Here is an 18,066-nt window from a genome sequence, read left to right as displayed (position 1 = left end):
TGAACAGTACGAGGCCGGGTACACATTCGTACCAACGACATAGGTAGAAAGAGGGATGAGATCCTGCAGCATGAATTTAGGGAGCTAGATAGCAGATTGAAAAGCAGGATGTTAAAAGTTTGAATGTCTGGATTGCTCCAAGTGTAATGTGGTAGTGAGGAATAGGAGGATAGAGCAGGTGAATGCATGGTTGACGAGATGGTGCAGGTGGGAGGCTTTAGTCCCCCGTATCACTGGGTCCGACTTTGGAGAAATTGGGGCCTGTGCAAGTCGGATGGGTTGCACCAGAGCTGGAACGTGACCAACATCCTTGCGGGGAGATTTTCTAGTGGGGGGGGGACTAATTTGGCAGGCGGATGGATCACAGATTAGGGGTAAAGTAGGGGGTGATGCACAGCTAAATTATGGAAAAAAACAAAATCTGTCTGAAAGGCAGAACAAAGATAAACATATTAAGGCACTGGGGAATATGGCAAGACTGGATGGCATTTATTTCAATGCCAGGAATCGTACAGGCATGGCAGATGAACTGAGGGTGTTGATTAACACTGGGGAATATGATATCATTGCTTTCACAGATGGGGTAGCAGGAGTGGCAACTCAATTATCTGGGACAAATAATCTTCAGGCGAGATGGGAAGTGAGAGTTGTAAAAGAAGAAGTATTGACAAAGAAGTCCTGCAGTGAGAAGGGATGATACGTTAGAAGGTTTCTTTATTGAAGCCATATAGGTGGAAGCAAAAAACAAAAAGGAGGCAATTACATTAATGGTGGTGTTGTAAATGTCATTCCTGTTGATTCCCTTACTTCCCCTTTCTTTATTTTTGTTGTTATCATTTTAATCCATGGATGCTTAATGGACATGTCTCTTTAAGTCAAGCAGCAGAGAGAAGGAGGAACTCAAGAAGTTACAACATAGTATATGTTGTTGCTAGCTTTGGACAGCAAGACCCAGACGTCTTGGCACCCAAGAGATGGGGTGGAATTCAATTTGATTGATTGGCAGGTAGCCTATGAATTGGCCAAAAGGCCATATTGTGCATGGTAACAGATGATGAATGAGTCCTATTCGAGTGAAATGATTTTCAGAGACCCAATGAGTTCAGTCTGAATCCTGGACACTCAAGGCAAGGATCTGCTCCTCTTCTACTTCTCTCTCTCTTTCTTCCGCTCTCTATCTGTCTGTCTGACTCTCCCTTTCTCTCTCTCTCTCTTTCTCTCCAAAAAGGCTATGAGTTGACGTATTCCTGAACCTACAGAGACCTGAATGAATCCACAGTGAAATCACAGAACTGAAACAAAGTTTGAAGAGGAGAAAGATGCTAGAATCAAACATCTGAAACAAAGACACATCTTTTGACATTTATCCTTATTATTTTCACCCCTCTCGTCCCTTTACATATACAAACCTGGTGACTGGAATTATTTGGCAGCCAAATAATTCTTTGGATATTTGTCTCAGAATTATTGGTTAATTCAATTGTGTTGCGACTCTGGGTCAAGGGAAGCTAGAATTGACTGCACCCTAGCCCAGGGTGTTGTTACATAATTTGAGGGCTCGGGTCCAGGATCTTTGGAATGGTAGATGGCAAAGTTTGGGTTATAGTATAAATTAAATGGGACATCAGGGGCTGGATTCTCTATCCCCTGATGCCCGATGTGCATTTCCCAATGGCAAGCAGAATCGGGCGCCAGGGGAAAGTCGGGATTGGCGCCGGGCGCTGATTGGAACGCAATGCACTCATCACCCGCTGGTGCCGGGATCGAGATTCCGTCCACATGCCAGCGGGAGGATGCACATGAATGCAAATAGGTCTAAAGGGCCCTTTTGCACCCATTTAGTGGGCTCCTTACCCTATTCGCCGGCCCTGCATGATTCTCCAGTCCTCTGAGCCGGGAGTCACATGGGCACAGATCACTTCTTGTATTTACCAGCATGGTCCTGACGTGGTGGTCCTCATGGTGGACCAAAGAGGTAGCTCCTTAAGACCATTGCCCCCAAAGTCAATCCGAGGGCCACCCTACCCCCCCCTCCCACAATTCACTGCCTGCCTACCCCTCCTCTACAAGACACCTACCCACGCCTCTCTCATGAACCCCCTTAATAGGGAGACCCCTGGGGACCCTTTTAAGAGGGAGACCTCCCCAGGGACCCTTTTAATAGGAATATCCCTCATGGACCGCATTACGAGGGAGACCCGACCCCAGACCCCCTAACTGAAGGCACCCGACACAGAGACCCCCTAACTAAAGTGACCCCCACAGAGACCCCCTAAATAAAGGAACCTCCCACAGAGCCCTTCTAAAGAAAGGGATTACCCTCCACACACACACAAAGAGGGGAGATTAATGAACCAAGGCTGCAAATCATTTGTCAAAGCTGTCAATCACAGCCCACTACTAGAAAGTTATAAATGGCTTGAAGCTAATGGATCAGAGGGTCGAGATGCAGGTCACAGCTGTCCTCCTTCTAGGAATGGGCATGTGGAGCGTCAAGGCAAGTGTTACAGCTGTAATTATTTTCACTACCTCTGTCTGAATTTCTCTCCAGCTTCCAGATAGAGGTCTCTTTTCTGGGACATGGGGGGTGGGGGAAGTTGGGGGGAAGGGGTCTGTGTGGGGTACTTTTAGTCAAGGGTCCCTGTGAGGGTTCCATCTAGTAACTGGGTCTCTGTGGGGGCTCCCTTTAGTTAGGGGATTCCTGGGGGTCTCCCTCAGGAATATCTTGTATTCCTCGCCATGCATAAGTTTGCATGCAAGGGCTACGGAATTGGTTCCAGGTATGTGCTCCAGGGGGATCATAAACTGGTTGCAATTCTTCTCCAGCAGCTCTCCCAAATGGAGAATTCACCCTCAGGTTTGTAGCAATATAACAGGATGGCTCTGGAGGGTGCTCAGATTTTTCTTCAGGTGGACAACTTCTCATAGCTTTCAAAAGAAAAGCTTATTGAATTGGCAGATGAATTAAAAATAGAAGTGTCAGCTAAAGCTAGGAAGGCAGAGATAACTTAAGCCATTGGTCAACATTTAAATTTGAAAGAGATGGCAGAAACACAGCCTGAACCATGGCAACCATCAGTAGAATTAGCAAAAAGAAATGGAGATTTAAATGAGGTGGTTGGAATTAGAGAGAGAGAAAAAGACAAAGGAGAGAGAGTTCCAGCTTAAGGTACTGGGAATTAAAGGGAGCTGCCAGGAACTAGAGGGGATCTTAATCTTAGAATGGAACCCAGTGGAGATATGTTTAGATTTATACATAGCCTCACAAAATTCAAAGAGAAGGATCTAGAAACCTTTTTTAGTGCTTTTTGAAAATAGCAGCCCAAATGGAGTGGCCAAAAGAAAAGTAGAGATTACCCATGCAAAATAAATTGACGGGGCGGGCACAGGAAGTTTATGCTTCCCTGTCAAGACGGGAGTCTAACAATTGTGATCAGATAGAAAAGGCTATTTTGGGTACACATGAATTGGTTCCCAAAGCAAATAGGCAAAAGTTTTGGAATCTAAGGAGAAAGTTGGGACAGACATATGCCAAATTTGAAAGTGTTAAGCAGAACAATTTTGATGGAGGGGTACAAGCATTGGGAGTTGCAACTATCTATGAGGCTCTGAGAGAGGTCATTCTCTTAGAGGAATTTAAGAATTCTATATGTTCTATGATAAAAACCCATGCTGAAGACCTAAGGCAGCAATTATGGCAGACGATTTATGAGCTAATCCATAAATGTAAACCTTTGTTCCATCTTCCCCATAATTTTGAAAAGATTAGCAAGTGCGAGAGTGAAAGGAAGGTAGGTAGCCAAGGTAAAGAATGGATACTGGGAATGCCCCGCAATCTCCTCCTCAGAACAGGAAGGAAAGTACTGAGGTTGAAGGTGAAACTCGAAAGCCCAGGTGTTACTATTGTAATAAAGAGGGACACATTCATTCAGCATGTTGGAAGTTGCAAGGAAAACCCATGGGACTTGTTAGAGTTCATCAGGAGGATTCGGCAAAGGGAATAAAAGTTGAGAATAATACAGGACAGACTGTAGCTTTAACTGGACTTCGGATACCTGAGGTAATTACTGCTGGAGGAGCAGGTGTGAAGAATGAGGTAGAGGAGAGATATGCAGGGTTTTTGTCTGAGGGGAATGTCACCCCATTTTCCTCAACTGATGTAGTCAAACCCATAACTATCGTAAGGATTACATGTGCTACTCAAAATCTCTTACTGGAGAAGGATTTGGTTTTCCCTCCAGAGTGTTAAATGAAAGCTAAGGTGAATAGGATATGTGGAGATTATATCCCAATTTCATTGTAGAAAGTACAATTGGAGTGTGATTGAGTGTCAGGTCCAGTAGTTGTTGGGGTGGTTAAGAAATTGCCAGTGGATGGAATAGATTTACTTTTGGGGAATGATTTGGCAGGAGTGAAGGTTGTAGCTTCACCCATGATTACAGAGAACCCGAGGGAAATACTGTGGCTAGCACATGTGGGAATTAGGAAAACTCATTGGGCATTAAAGGACTCAAAGAAAGAAATGCTGAAAGACATTAATCTCATATCAAATTACAATGTTAGTGAATCCGATTCTGCTGATACTGATGAACTAATCTCGACGAGAATGATTCCTCACATAGGTTTGTCAAAGGTAAAATCGAGTACAACAGCAGATTTTGGGAATTCCAAAACTGAAGGTGACCATAAGAAGGAGGAGTTTGAATCTAATAGTAATGAAGATTCAAACAAGAGTTCTGAATCCCATTTGTGTTCTGATTATGAAGAAATAATAAACAGCTGCAACCGAATAGACTTATCACTAACTGATCTTGAACAAATGGCAAGTAATTCTTCCAAATCTAGAAAAGAAGACAGCAGATTAGAAGAATAACGTGGATTGGACTTCTCTAAAAGTAATCTGTTACAGCCTCTTGCAGTAAGCCCATTGCCATTCATTGCATGTGCAAATATTTCCCAGTGCATGCCTGTTATGAAGGAAAATATACACAATAGCATGGCATCAACTATTCAGGATAAGGACAGCAATGACTGAAATGACACCAAGGAAACAGCCAATTAACGCATATGCTTTTAAAGGCTACAGTGCCTCTTCAAGGTAAAGGAAGTAAACAGCAAAGGAGATGCAATAATCGGTGATCAATTCATTTTGAAAATGAGGAGAAAGGTGGATGAAGAACCATGCAGTGATTCTGAAACCACATCTGTTAACAAAAAACAGAAAGTTCATGGAACCAGGAAGGTGCTATCCTCTGATTTTGATAGTGATGTGAAAAGTAGTTGCAGGCCGCTACCATTTAAAGGAACAATTAATGTTTATTTGATTTGACACACCCACCTTGGACGCTCATACCACAGGCATCACCTTGGTATATCTGATAGTAAAGAAGAAAAGTGAAATGGGAAAGCACAAATTGTATAAGTCCATAATACTAAATTGAAATAAAAGTTCCAATGAAGAGGTAAAACTTGCAAAACAAAGGATGATGCATATAAAGCCAACAAACTGTGAGGATTCAACCTTCAACTTAACTTGTCACTGAAAGTAACCATGTGAAGAAAAAGTGAGAATGCAAAGTTGGAGGGGTTGAAGAATGCTTATTGATTAAAAGCATTTCCCTCTGCATTGACAATACTGCTTGTAGTTTGGCTGTAGAAGATCATCGAAATTTGGACAAACATTCATAGGACAATCAGAAAAGATTGGCTGCATTACACGCGAGACACAAAGGAACAGAAATGCAGAATAAATTCAATCAGGGGGCCCTCTCCAATTTGGACAGTTAGAAACCTGACAAAGTGAGGCACATTGTCTTAGATTTTGTAGATGAGAGTGAAAACAAAGCCCTGCTTGAAGATATTTAGGATTTTTTAAAACCATAGAAACAAACCTATCAGCAGAAGAAGAACAGACAGAACATCGAATAAAGATACTGAAAGAATATAGACAGAGATGTAGGGAAACACCAGGGATCACTCTGTTAACTAGTCATGATGTAGACATAAGAAACTCTGAACCAATAAAGCCATGTCCGTCTCAACATGGAGACAGACTCAGTAGAGATTGAAGTACAGTGCATGTTGCAGAATGAAGGAAAAACGCTGTGGTCCACCGAATACGAAGTAGAGTTTGGGTGATTGAAGGCCATGTTAGTGAGAAAAACGGTGCTGGCTGCCCTGGACTTTTCAGACTATTTAAAATGCCAGATGACCTGGGGGTAGGGGCAATGCTATCAACCCTTCAGCATTTTGAAGGAGATGTCCAACATGACAATGAACAAAGCTCAGCTCATATGGATCATAATCCACTTGCATTTATATAAAAGTTTATTTCATTGGAGTTTATTATTACAACAAGTCAAAGTTAAACTTGTATGCCTTGCTGGAAAGGATAATATGATTGCGACTGCTTTGTCATGCATTTAAGGGCTGATTAGTTACCAATATAGAGATTGGGAAACAAACTTATATAATGGAGATGGATGGATATGTGTTTGTGATTAATGTCTTGCATACCTCATAATGAAACGGCAGTGCACTGACATTTCATTCCTTTTCAGGAGGGAGGTATGTAACGGTCTTTCCTGTTGATTCCCTTATTTCCCCTTTCTTAATTTTTGCTGTTATCTTTTTGATCCATGGATGCTTAATGGACATGTAACTTTAAGTCAAGCAACAGAGAGAAGGAGGAATTCAAGAAGTTGTAACATAATATATGGTGCTGCTAGCTTTGGATAGCAAGACCCAGACTTCTTGGCACTCAAGAGATGGGGTGGGACTCGGTTCAGTTGATTGGCTGGTGGCCAGCGAATAGGCCACATGGCCATATTCTGTATGTAACAGTTGGTGATTGGGTCCTACACGAGTGGAATGATTTTTAGAGACCCAAGGTGCTCAGTTTGAATTCTGAACACTCAAGGAAGGACCTGCTCTGCTTCTCTCACTCTCTCTTTCTCTCTCTCTCTCTCCCCAGAAAATCTGTGGGTTGATGTATTCCTGAACAGAGACCTGAATGAATCTACAGTGCAAACCTTGAACTGAAAACAAAGTTTGAAGAGGAGAAATGGTGGGGCAGCACGGTAGCACAAGTGTATAGCACTGTGGCTTCACAGCACCAGGGGCCCAGGTTCGAATCCCGGCTGGGTCACTGTCTATGTGGAGTCTGCATGTTTTCCCCATGTCTGCCTGGATTTCCTCCGGGTGCTCCGGTTTCCTCCCACAGTCCAAAGACATACAGATTAGGTGGATTGGCCATGATAAAGTGCCCTTAGTGACCAGAAAGTTGAGAAGGGGTTATTGGCTTACAGGGATAGGGTGGAAGTGAGGGCTGAAGTGGGTTGGTGCAGTCTCGATGGGCCAAATGGCCTCCTTGTACACTGTATGTTCTATGTTCTAAATGTGCTCGAAATAACCATCTGAAACAAAGACTCTTATCTTTTGATGTTCATCCTTATTATTTGTACCCCTCTTTTCCTTTCTGTGTTTGTCTGTCTTGTCTGTCTGTAGAAGGTGGCGGCAAGTTAAAATGGGGGATTAGGGATTAGATAATAATTAACCAGTTGTATTTGCTGTATATTTCATTATAGTTCTTGTTAGAAATAATAAGTAAATTAGTTTAAATTTACAAACCTGGTGACTATAATTATTTGATAATCAAGGGCCAAAGACTTTGGGTATTTTTCTAAGAATTATTGGTTAATTCAATTGTGTTGAGACTCTGGGTCAAGGGGAGCTGAAGTTGACCACATCCTAGGCCAGGCTGTCATAACATTGTTCCATAGACCCCCAAACAGCCAAGGTGAGATAGAAGAGCAGATATGTAGCCATATCTCAGAGAAGTGTAAAAACAATAGGGTAATAATATTAGGGATTTAAACTCCTCCAATATTAATTGGGATGGACAAAGTGTGAAAGGTTTAGAGGGGGAAGAATTCCTAAAGTGCATCCAGGAGAACCTTTTTCAGCCAGCATATTGAAACTCCCTCAAGAGAACGCGTAGTACTTGACCTAATTTTAGGGAATTAAGTTGTGCGTGTGGTAGAAGTGACAGCGGAGGAGCATTTCAGTGATATTGACCATAACTCGGTAAGATTTAAGGTAGTTATAATAAAGGATAAAGATGGACCAGAAATAAAGATTCTGAATTGGGAGAAGGCTGATTTTAATAGGATAAGATGGGTGGTGGCCAAAGTGGCTTGGGAGCAGCTACTTACAGAAAAGTCCACATCAGAACAGTGGGACTCATTCAAAATGGTAATAGAGAGAGGGCAAATCCAACATGTTCCCATAAAGGTAGAGGGTGGGACCAAAAAGTCGAAGGAACCCTGGATGTCAAGGGGTATACAGGATTAATAAGAAAAAAAGGAAGACTTATGGCAGATACAGGGAGCTGAAACCAGTGGATGCCCACAAAGTGCAGGGGGTATTTAAAAAGGAAATTAGGAGAGCAAAGAGGGTATATGAAAAAACACTAGTGGGCAAATTAATGGAAAGTCCCAAGGTGTTTATATGTATATTAAGGGCAAAAGGGATACAAAGAGTAAATGCCATGAGGGACCAAAGTGGCAACCTGTGTGTGGAGTCGAGAGGATCACACCCTTCAGTTGGAGTTGGAAAAGAGTGAAAGTAGACTTCAGGGCATGGATATAACTAAAATCATTTGGTCAAGGTTTTAATATTACAATCCTCTCATTAAAAGAAAGACGTAATGTCTTTCATGACCTCAGAGTTAAGAACAATTCAGAGAAGGTTTACTCAACTGATATCTGGGGTGGGGGGGGGGGGTATCTTATGAGGAAAGTTTGGATAGGCTGGGCCTGTATTCATTGGAGTTTAGAAGAATTAAAGGTGATCTTACTGAAACATGTGATGGAAGATCATGAGGGGACTTGGCAGGTGGATTATTAATGAATGTTTTCTCTTGTGGGGGAGACCAGAACTCGGGGGACACAGTTTAAAAATAAGGCCTCTCCCATTTGTAACAGAGATGAGAATGATTTATTTATTTTAGGCAGCAGCGAATCTTTGAAACTCTCTTCCTCAGAGGGCGGTAGAGGCAGGGTCATTGAAATGTTCAGGTGAAGGTAGATAGAATCTTGATTAACAAGGAAGTCAAAGGTTGCTGGAGAAGGGTGGAATATCAAGTCAAGGCCACAATCAGATCAGCCATGGTTTTATTGAATGACAGAGCAGGTTCAAGAGGCCCAATGGTCTCTTCCTGCTCCTCAATCGTGTGTTAAGGACGTCTGAATGATCGTCATGAGTCAATGTAGTACTCTTCAAGTGTAGTCACTGTTGTAATGTGAGATATTTCATAGAATTCCTACAGTGCAGAAGGACCCTCCGAAAGAGCACCCTGCCTAAGCCCGCTCCCCAACTCCCGTAATCCCACCTAACCTGTACATCTTTGGACTGTGGAAGGAAACCGGAGCACCCAAAGGAAACCCACGCAGACTCGGGGAGAAAGTGCAAATGCCACACAGTCACCCAAGGCCGGAATTGAATTTGGGTCCCTGGCACTGTGAGGCAGCAGTGCTAGCCACTGTGCTGACCTTTTTTTAAAAAATCTGCTACCCTTACACGGCCTGACCTACATGTGACTCTACCCCCCAAGGCAATGTGGTTGACCCTTTAACTGACCCTCCGAAATAGCCAAACAAGGTCAAGGGGCAATATTACAACCGAAATATTAACTTGCCCTGCTCCTATTGGGATTTACCTTATCGTCAGTCAAGGACCTCGAAGCCCTCGGCAAAGTGAGTTCGCATCAGAGTGACTTTGCCGAACACCCAGACATTGATGGCGTCGACGCTAAGTGTTTTAGTTGCCTACACCACTGCAAAAAGGTGGCAACAGAAGGAGGGGAAAGCTGGGCAGCCTGTGGATTGGGGGAACATCCCTCGCCTTGAGATAAGTTCGGGAGAGCGGTGGCGTGGCCACTCGATGGTTAAGTGGCTGCGATGGGGTGGCGTGCTGGATGGGTCCGGGCGGATCGATGAGGGTGCTGAATGGACAGTTCCCTTTGGGAGCGCCGCATCTTGTGTACAGGGCGAAGGGGAGGATGCAAACCTGGCCAGGCAACGGCAAAGGCCGCGCGTTTGGAATGCAATTGGCGTCTCTTCCTGAGGCGCAGTGAACAACGATGCCCTCATGAGAAACCAGTGGGAGCCAGTGAGAAAAAGAAAAGTAAGGTTACTCTCAAAATGAAACCAATCAATTGGTGCAGGTCTGGTCTGGATCTCAAGGTATTTATTTAGCCTTTAGATTTGCGTGATGAAAAATAAATTGCTAAAGTGGGGAGTTGGCTTTGATTATTTAAAATATTTTGTTCAAGAAAATAGACGCTTTTATTTAAATATCGAAAATATTCGTGATCCCTTGAAATCCACCTGAAAAAGGCCAGATGACTCTTGCAGGCTTAAGTTTGGGAATTATTAATCGACCCAACCTGTCCATATCAATCACATTCCGGAGGGATTTGGATTTTGTGCAGTTCATGTTGTGTTGTCTTTCGGGATTAGTTGACAGCCTGACCGACCAGGAGTATTTTTTTGTTGTTGTTTAACTTGCTTAACAGATCACGATTCGAAGATGACTTTAACTTCCCGGCTGGTCGACCTTGGGGGCGAATAACCTGCAGAACATCATACATTAAACAGGGTTGGTGCCTGATAAAATGGCATGGATCAGTTTGCAATGTAATGGATAGAGGGAGAGAATAATGTTTGAAGCAGCACCAAAAACAAAGGGCTTTTGTTCAGAAGGGGAGGCAGCAAAATGATTCTCCCTGGACCTTGCACATCCAGCCGCAAGCACCAACTGTGCAAGATATCAAACGTGTCGTCTCATTCATTCTGCAAACTTCTGCCAACTTTAACCTTTATATATTATACCTTAGAATCTTGCAACACACAAAGGGAGGCTAGTCGGCCCGTCCATCTTGTGGTGGCCACTTTTAATCGCTACCCCCACCCCTCACCCTCGCTGCTTGCCCCAGCTCCCTGTAATAGCCACAGTTGCTAATCATGCAGTACTGTGTTTCTCATTGTGTGTGTATTTTTTTTTAACCAGTCTGGGCTAACATCCTTGAGGATCCCATAACACTATTAACCGAGATTACAACTGTAAACTAGGCTGGTAAATCAGGGGAGGACCTGCATTGTGTTTCTGAGCCAGCAGTTCATTTACAAGTAAATTGGATCGTAAAAGCTTGTTCCAACGTGACCGGGGAGAGCGGATGAAGAAAACTCTTGTTTTTTTCTCTCTCTCTCTCTCCACCCCCCCCCCCCCCCCCCAGTCCTCTTTAAGGAATGATTGGTGTAAATCTTGGAATTGAATGCTGTGAAACAGGGAATTGTATCTGTGTGTGTTAAATCTACTTTGACAATTGCTTGTGCTGAAGTCTGGCTCTGATTTTTTTTTAAGGTGTGGACTATTTTCGCCCCCTACAAATGTCACTATAGTTTTGGCCTCTCGGTGGCGACTTGTCCGCATCCCAATCTGAAGAGATGGCGCCTGGAATTGCTCACAGGCGGACTGTCTCCTGCCGAAAGGCCAGGCAAGCGGGGTGGGTAACTGCACTTTAAATAAAATCCATTCAGTGTGCAGTGCTCACGCGTTATCACTTCCGTGTCAAGGGATTTTTTTAGGAGCAGTGTGTCACCAGCGGCTCAGCTTCTGGCTCCCCCCATCCAACCACCCACCCACCAACATCTACATCCAGAGCCACACAGCCCCACACCTACACTGTCACCAGCCCACCCAGATCAATGGCCGAGGGCAAGAGGACCTGTGACAAGGAAGATGACCTACCATTCTATCTGGCCCGGCCTGGCACGACCGCCCAGGTCCCCCGGCAGAAGTACGGAGGGATGTTCTGCTCGGTGGAGGGAGCGTACGAGAGCAAGACCCTGGATTTCGATGCTCTGAGCGTTGGCCGCAGGAGTTCCCGGAGCTCCAGGAGCAGCAGCGACGGCGGCGCCAGACGTGACTCGTCCCGGGACACCGAGGGGTCCGGCGACACGGCCAGCGAGAGCTCGGACACCGCGGAGAGAGCCGCGAACCCCGGCGTCCAGATCATCACTGCGGGCGGCAAAGAAAGGCTCCAGAACCGGAATGACCCGCAGGTAAAATCAGCCTCTTTCTATCTGCCTTTGACCAGCTTACATCTGACAGTCAAATCAAACTGGAGGCGGAGGCGAAATACTTGTTCAACTTTCTATTGTATTTAAGAAAATACGTTCAATCTGCGAGATTTGGGTAAATGAAACTTGAGAGTTACATAATGGACAGAAAATAATGTGTGAAACATTTCCTGTGCTTTTGGTGAAGTTCAAAGATTGCAGCTGTAGGTTTATTTATTTGTTTTTTTTGTGTGTTTTTATTTGTGTGTGAAATTGTTACTGGTGGATTATTTCATGTGGAATATTGGTTTAGTTTAATAGCATGTTCCTGTCAGGTGGCTTTTTATTCAGTCGAGCCCAGGCTGTGACCGGTGACTTCAGTAACCGGATCAGGGAGGCGTGTTGCTTGTCCAATGATAGCGACTGTGGAGTCATTTGAGTGCACCAAACTTCACTGACTCTCACATTAATGGTCTGTGCGAGGGGCCAGCAGCTTTGAGAGACACGTCTTCTTGAGAAACATGAAGGAAGGGAAGGGAGATTTTAAAAAAAATAAACAAACAAAACCTCAGACATAAACAATCCCCGTCAAAAATGGATGAGTGATTTGGTCCTGCGCTGGTTAGTTCGGTATTCATTGTTGTTGGTCAATGCTGCATTGGTTAGTTGTTGCTAAGGCTGCTCATTGGTGAGTTCTGCATTAATTAATACTGCATTGGTTCGTGTTGTTTTCGTTTTATCTGCAGCCTGGAGAACTGTGTCTTTTTTAAAGAGAAAATAAACTGAAGTGCAATTTGTTTTTTGCGTGTTTGCTGCAAATTGCAGACGTCCTCTTGCCACACACAAAGCAATGTTTTTGTGTGTGTTTGTCACACGTTAGTGTTGCTAAGCTGAGTCGAGGTTCTCTGGTGCAGAGGTTGTTCGACGCTCTTTGCAGACAGCAGGCGGTCCTTTTCGCCCGGCTCCTGTGTGTTGTGTGTGGCGGGAGGGAGGGAGGAAGGGGGGGGTTGGAGCTGACAGGTGAGACGGTGGGGAATAGGCAAAGGAAGTAGAGCCACAGTGTGGCAGCAGCCGAGAATTGCACTGCGGTAGTGAAATGCGGTCCTTCCTCTGGGGGAACCTCTGGAAAGCAGGGACTGCCGCACTCTGCCATCCAGTACTGGGAACCCAGAGTGTGACCTGCCCTTGGAGCCTCCAGAAGGACCAGTTTTGGTCCACGCACAATAACCTTTCTTGGTTACCTATTTGAATACGGCATTTGCTCGGGGCAGAATCAACTATTTCTCTCTCTCTTGCACTTACAAGTCCTGATTAAACGCTCCCAGGGCGTATGATTTAAATTGTTTCCAGATTCTCCCAGGTCTATCAGAAAGATTCGACCGTACTTTGAACTCTACGACCACCCTCTTATTCTGGCAACTGCTGTTTCCAATGTGTTGGCGGGTGAAGGGGAGGGGAGCTGGGGGACGAGGTGGGGGAAGGACATTCTTCAAATTTTTTCATCAACAGGTCCACTATTTTAGATGGTGCAGACTGTCCCGTATACAGGTGACCCATTCCAGCTTGTAGTTACACAGGATAAGACTAGCCAAATGACTGATTCACAATCTTTTCATGGGCAAATCTTTCCCAAACGCTTGTCATCCGTCTTGTTTGATCCAGCCAGTGTGAATTTTGACTCGCCTGTCTCTGAATTCCTGCGAAGTAAATTAGATATCTCTATGCCTTTTGGTCGTAAAACCCCCCACATTTTTTCGACTTTACTGCTGTATTTTATGTGATGAAATGAAAGCTTGAATTGATGTAGTGGTTTCAATAAGGAAAGTGCCCCAGTGTGCTTTAGGAAGATGAAAATGGACGCTACATAGCAAAAGAGTTAGGGAGAGGCAGCTCCGGGTGCAGGGTCAGAGAGCGAAGTTTGGAGGAGCCCTTAGACCAGCTATTAAGGTTCACCCCAATGGTACTAAATGGCAGAGCACGATCGAGTGGCCTGAATGGGCTATTCCTATGCCTAATATCCCAGTGTTCTGAAGAGGCAAGGGGGATACCAGGCAAGAGGTGTTCCAGAGTGCAGGGTCGAATTGAGCAAAAGGCACCACCATTGGGTGGAGAGGGACGCATAGGTGTCAGAGATTATCTGGAGAAGTGGATGATGTGCCTTGACATATGGTAGTGTTAAAGGGAAGGTCATGGAGAGATTTGTAAATGAGCAATTTGGAGTTTAGTGCATTGGGCGATAGGGAGGACAGGGCTGATGGGGGCTGGGACTTATTGCAGGAGTTGGAGTTTGTGTCGGTTGAAACTCAGGGGGCTAGCGAGAACAGCATTGTAAAATGGAGCCTGGAGGTAACAAGGGTGCAGACGAGGCAGTGTTAGGCTGGTGATACGTAGGATCTCGGGTTTGAAGTTCAACGTAAACTTCAATAGAACTCTTATACCTGTGAACCATGATATTCAGCTTAAAAAATTACCTGCGGAGGGGATTGGAATTGGGCGAGCAAGGCAAGTGTAGAACTTTTTGCTGGCAGCTGAAAGCGATCGTTTTCTTCTTTGCTTACAGCAATTTGACTTCTTCAGGACTTAATGTTCAACAAGTGCTCAGAGACAGTGATAATTGCAGAGCCAAAGATGGTGGCATGGAGATAGATCTGGGAGTCAATGTACAAGTATAAATCTATTGTATAAGTACCTATTGCCTACAAACAAGCCAGTGAGGAACCAAATGCAGATAAGGAAAGCAAGAGAAAGATAAGAAAGTGTGGGGCATGTACACAAGATGGAATGGGTGGAGTAGTTATTACAATAACTGTATTGTTAGAATGGATAAGTACAGAAGTGAGTAAATATGGTGCCCATAGATGAAACGTTCGAAAAAGAAAGACTTAGTATTTCTGCTGCATCATTCATGACCTCCAGATATCCCAAAGTACTTTACAGTCCATGAAGCACTTTTGAAGTGAAGTTGCTGTTGCAAAAATGTGGGAAGTGTGTTAACCAATGTGCGCACAGCAAAATCCCAACAACAATGTAATAATGATCAGGTTTTGTTTCTTGAGATGTTAATTGAGGGATAAATATTGCCCAGATCACTGGGTATAACTCCCCAACTCTTCTCTGAAATGGTGTCACAGTGTCTTTTACATCCAGTTGAAAGAGCAAATGAGCGCTCAGTCTCTCATCTCATCTGAAAGATTCCATATCTGACAGTGATGTACTCCTTCAGTATCATCCTGGAGCTTGTGCTCAAGTCTCTTCTGGGGCTTGTATCCACAACTTCTAATGTAGAGGGGAGAGTCTAATCAACTAAGGATAGGAAGGGGGCTTTGAGTCCAGGAAGAGACCAGCTATAATCTGATTGAATGGCAAAACAGGCTCAAAGGGCTCAATTGCCTACTTCTGCTCCTAATTCCTATGTTCCGATGTAAGCCACAATTGACACTGTGGATGAAACAACCTAATAGAGAAAATGGTACCAACAGGTTGAGGAGCGGTATCAAGTATGTTACTGGTCAATTTGACCAGAGCAGTCTTCATACTGTGGACTGAAGAGAGTCAAGCATAGATTGGGAAAGATGAGGGTATACCAAGAAACAGTGTCATTCTTGTGGACTTTAGAGAGGGAAGGGAGATTAGAGACAAAGCAGTAAGGTGGAGAAGACGGAATGGTTGAAAGCAGACATTTTGAGGAATAGCGTAACACTGTTGAAAGGAGGAGGAATACTATCCGAGGGAAGAAGCCATGGGAATGTTTGAGGATATTGGGCAAGGAAAGGTAATCATGGGGCTAAGAGCTCAATCAGAATGCGTAGGGTGGAGAAGATGAGCTTGATGACAACTGCGGTAGGTCTGTGTAAGGAGAGAAGGGACAGACTGAGGCAGACAGTATCAGTTGTTGAAATGATGGTGTTAAATGTAAGGACAGAGACATTGGAGGAAAGGGTTGGAAAATGCTGCCCATCATTGGCAAGAGTTTGCAATGTCTTTACTTCAAGGTTAGTCTTGCAGAAGAGGGTAGCTGGACCACCTGATGAACTATCTGTGGAATGTTACATGTGGTCCAGCTGCATCTAGTGATGGATGAGAATATCATTCTTAACCAGGCTTTCTTAAATATGTGATTCTGAGTCCACCTCCCAACTTCACCTCCCTCAGCACATGCCTTTGGAAAATTCTTTTCCCTCAACGCTTCCTCTAATTAATTTACAAATTTCCAATTCACTGTCCACTGCATATGTATTTTTTGCAACTCCTCTGCTGTTGTTTTGCTAAACTATGCTCATTTTAGCCTTTGACACGATTATAAAAACCATGTTCTGTGTTTAAAATTACATTTATTGAGTGGGCTGAGACCACCGATTAAATAAAAAGACCAAACAACAGCATTTTAAATGACTTAAAACAACAGCTTCTAAAATGGCTGAACATTTGCATTGCTATACCTTACCAAATGCCAAAGCCAATAGAATAGAGTCGAGTTGACTAGAAGTAGCCGTTTAGAGACAGTCAACTTAGATGAGTGTGAATGACCCAGTTATCATGGGGGATTTTAATCTACATGTCAGTTGGTTTAATCAGGTCGGTCAAGGCAGCCTTGAGGAGGAGTTTATAGAATGTATCCACGATAGTTTCCTAGAACAGTATGTAATGGAACCTACGAGGGAACAAGCGGTCCTAGATCTGGTCCTGTGTAATGAGACAGGATTGATTCAGGATCTCATAGTTAGGGATCCTCTCGGAAGGATTGATCATAATATAGTAGAATTTAAAATACAGATGGAGGGTGAGAAGGTAAAATCAAACACTAGTGTTTTGTGCTTAAACAAAGGAGATTACAATGGGATGAGAGAAGAACTAGCTAAGGTAGACTGGGAGCAAATACTTTATGGTGAAACAGTTGAGGAACAGTGGAGAACCTTCCAAGCAATTTTTCACAGTGCTCAGCAAAGGTTTATATCAAGAAAAAGTAGGGACGGTAGAAAGAGGGAAAATCGACCGTGTATATCTAAGGAAATAAGGGAGAGTATCAAATTGAAGGACAAAGCATACAAAGTAGCAAATATTAGTGGGAGATTAGAGGACTGGGAAATCTTTAGGGAGCAACAGTAAGCTACTAAAAATGCTATAAAGAAGAGTAAGATAGATTATGAGAGTAAACTTGCTCAGAATATAAAAACAGATAGTAAAAGTTTCTACAAATATATAAAACAAAAAGAGTGGCTAAGGTAAATATTGGTCCTTTAGAGGATGAGAAGGGAGATTTAATAATGGGAGATGAGGAAATGGCTGAGGAACTGAACAGGTCTTTTGGGTTGGTCTTCACAGTGGAAGACACAAATAACATGCCAGTGACTGATGGAAATGAGGCTATGACAGGTGAGGACCTTGAGAGGATTGTTATCACTAAGGAGGTAGTGATGGGCAAGCTAATGGGGCTAAAGGTAGACAAGTCTCCTGGCCCTGATGGAATGCATCCCAGAGTGCTAAAAGAGATGGCTAGAGAGATTGCAAATGCACTAGTGATAATTTACCAAAATTCACTCGACTCTGAGGTGGTCCCGGCGGATTGGAAATTAGCAAATGTGACACCCCTGTTGAAAAAAGGAGGTAGGCAGAAAGCGGGAAATTATAGGCCAGTGAGCTTAACTTCGGTGGTAGGGAAGATGCTGGAATCTATCATCAAGGAAGACATAGCGAGGCATCTGGATGGAAATTATCCCATTGGGCAGACGCAGCATGGGTTCATAATGGGCAGGTCGTGCCTAACTAATTTAGTGGAATTTTCTGAGGACATTACCAGTGCGGTAGATAATGGGGAGCCAATGGATGTGATATATCTGGATTTCCAGAAAGCCTTTGACAAGGTGCCACACAAAAGGTTGCTGCATAAGATAAAGATGCATGGCAGTAAGGGGAAAGTAGTAGCATGGATAGAGGATTGGTTAAT

General features: G+C 43.9%; 1 protein-coding gene and 1 pseudogene across 2 annotated transcripts in view; both read left to right on the top strand.

Moving 5' to 3' along the window:
- Positions 1-4,432: 4,432 nt before the first annotated feature.
- On the top strand, positions 4,433-5,329 carry LOC140427381 (uncharacterized; annotated as a pseudogene).
- A 6,248-nt stretch (positions 5,330-11,577) lies between these two features.
- Positions 11,578-18,066, top strand: part of LOC140426775 (dihydropyrimidinase-related protein 3-like) — a 281,060-nt gene continuing 274,571 nt past the window's right edge. The window contains exon 1 of one of the 2 annotated variants that reach the window (XM_072511931.1): positions 11,578-12,125. In XM_072511931.1, coding sequence (XP_072368032.1) covers positions 11,769-12,125 — 357 coding nt within the window. In that variant the 5' untranslated portion in view covers positions 11,578-11,768. The remainder of the gene's footprint in view (positions 12,126-18,066) is intronic. The other variant, XM_072511930.1, reaches the window with a different exon arrangement.

The sequence above is a fragment of the Scyliorhinus torazame genome, chromosome 7 (genome assembly GCF_047496885.1).
Source record: "Scyliorhinus torazame isolate Kashiwa2021f chromosome 7, sScyTor2.1, whole genome shotgun sequence".
In the NCBI taxonomy this organism is placed as follows: Eukaryota; Metazoa; Chordata; class Chondrichthyes; order Carcharhiniformes; family Scyliorhinidae; genus Scyliorhinus; species Scyliorhinus torazame.
Note: the sequence above shows the minus strand (reverse complement) of the source record. Positions and strands in the feature narration are given on the sequence as shown.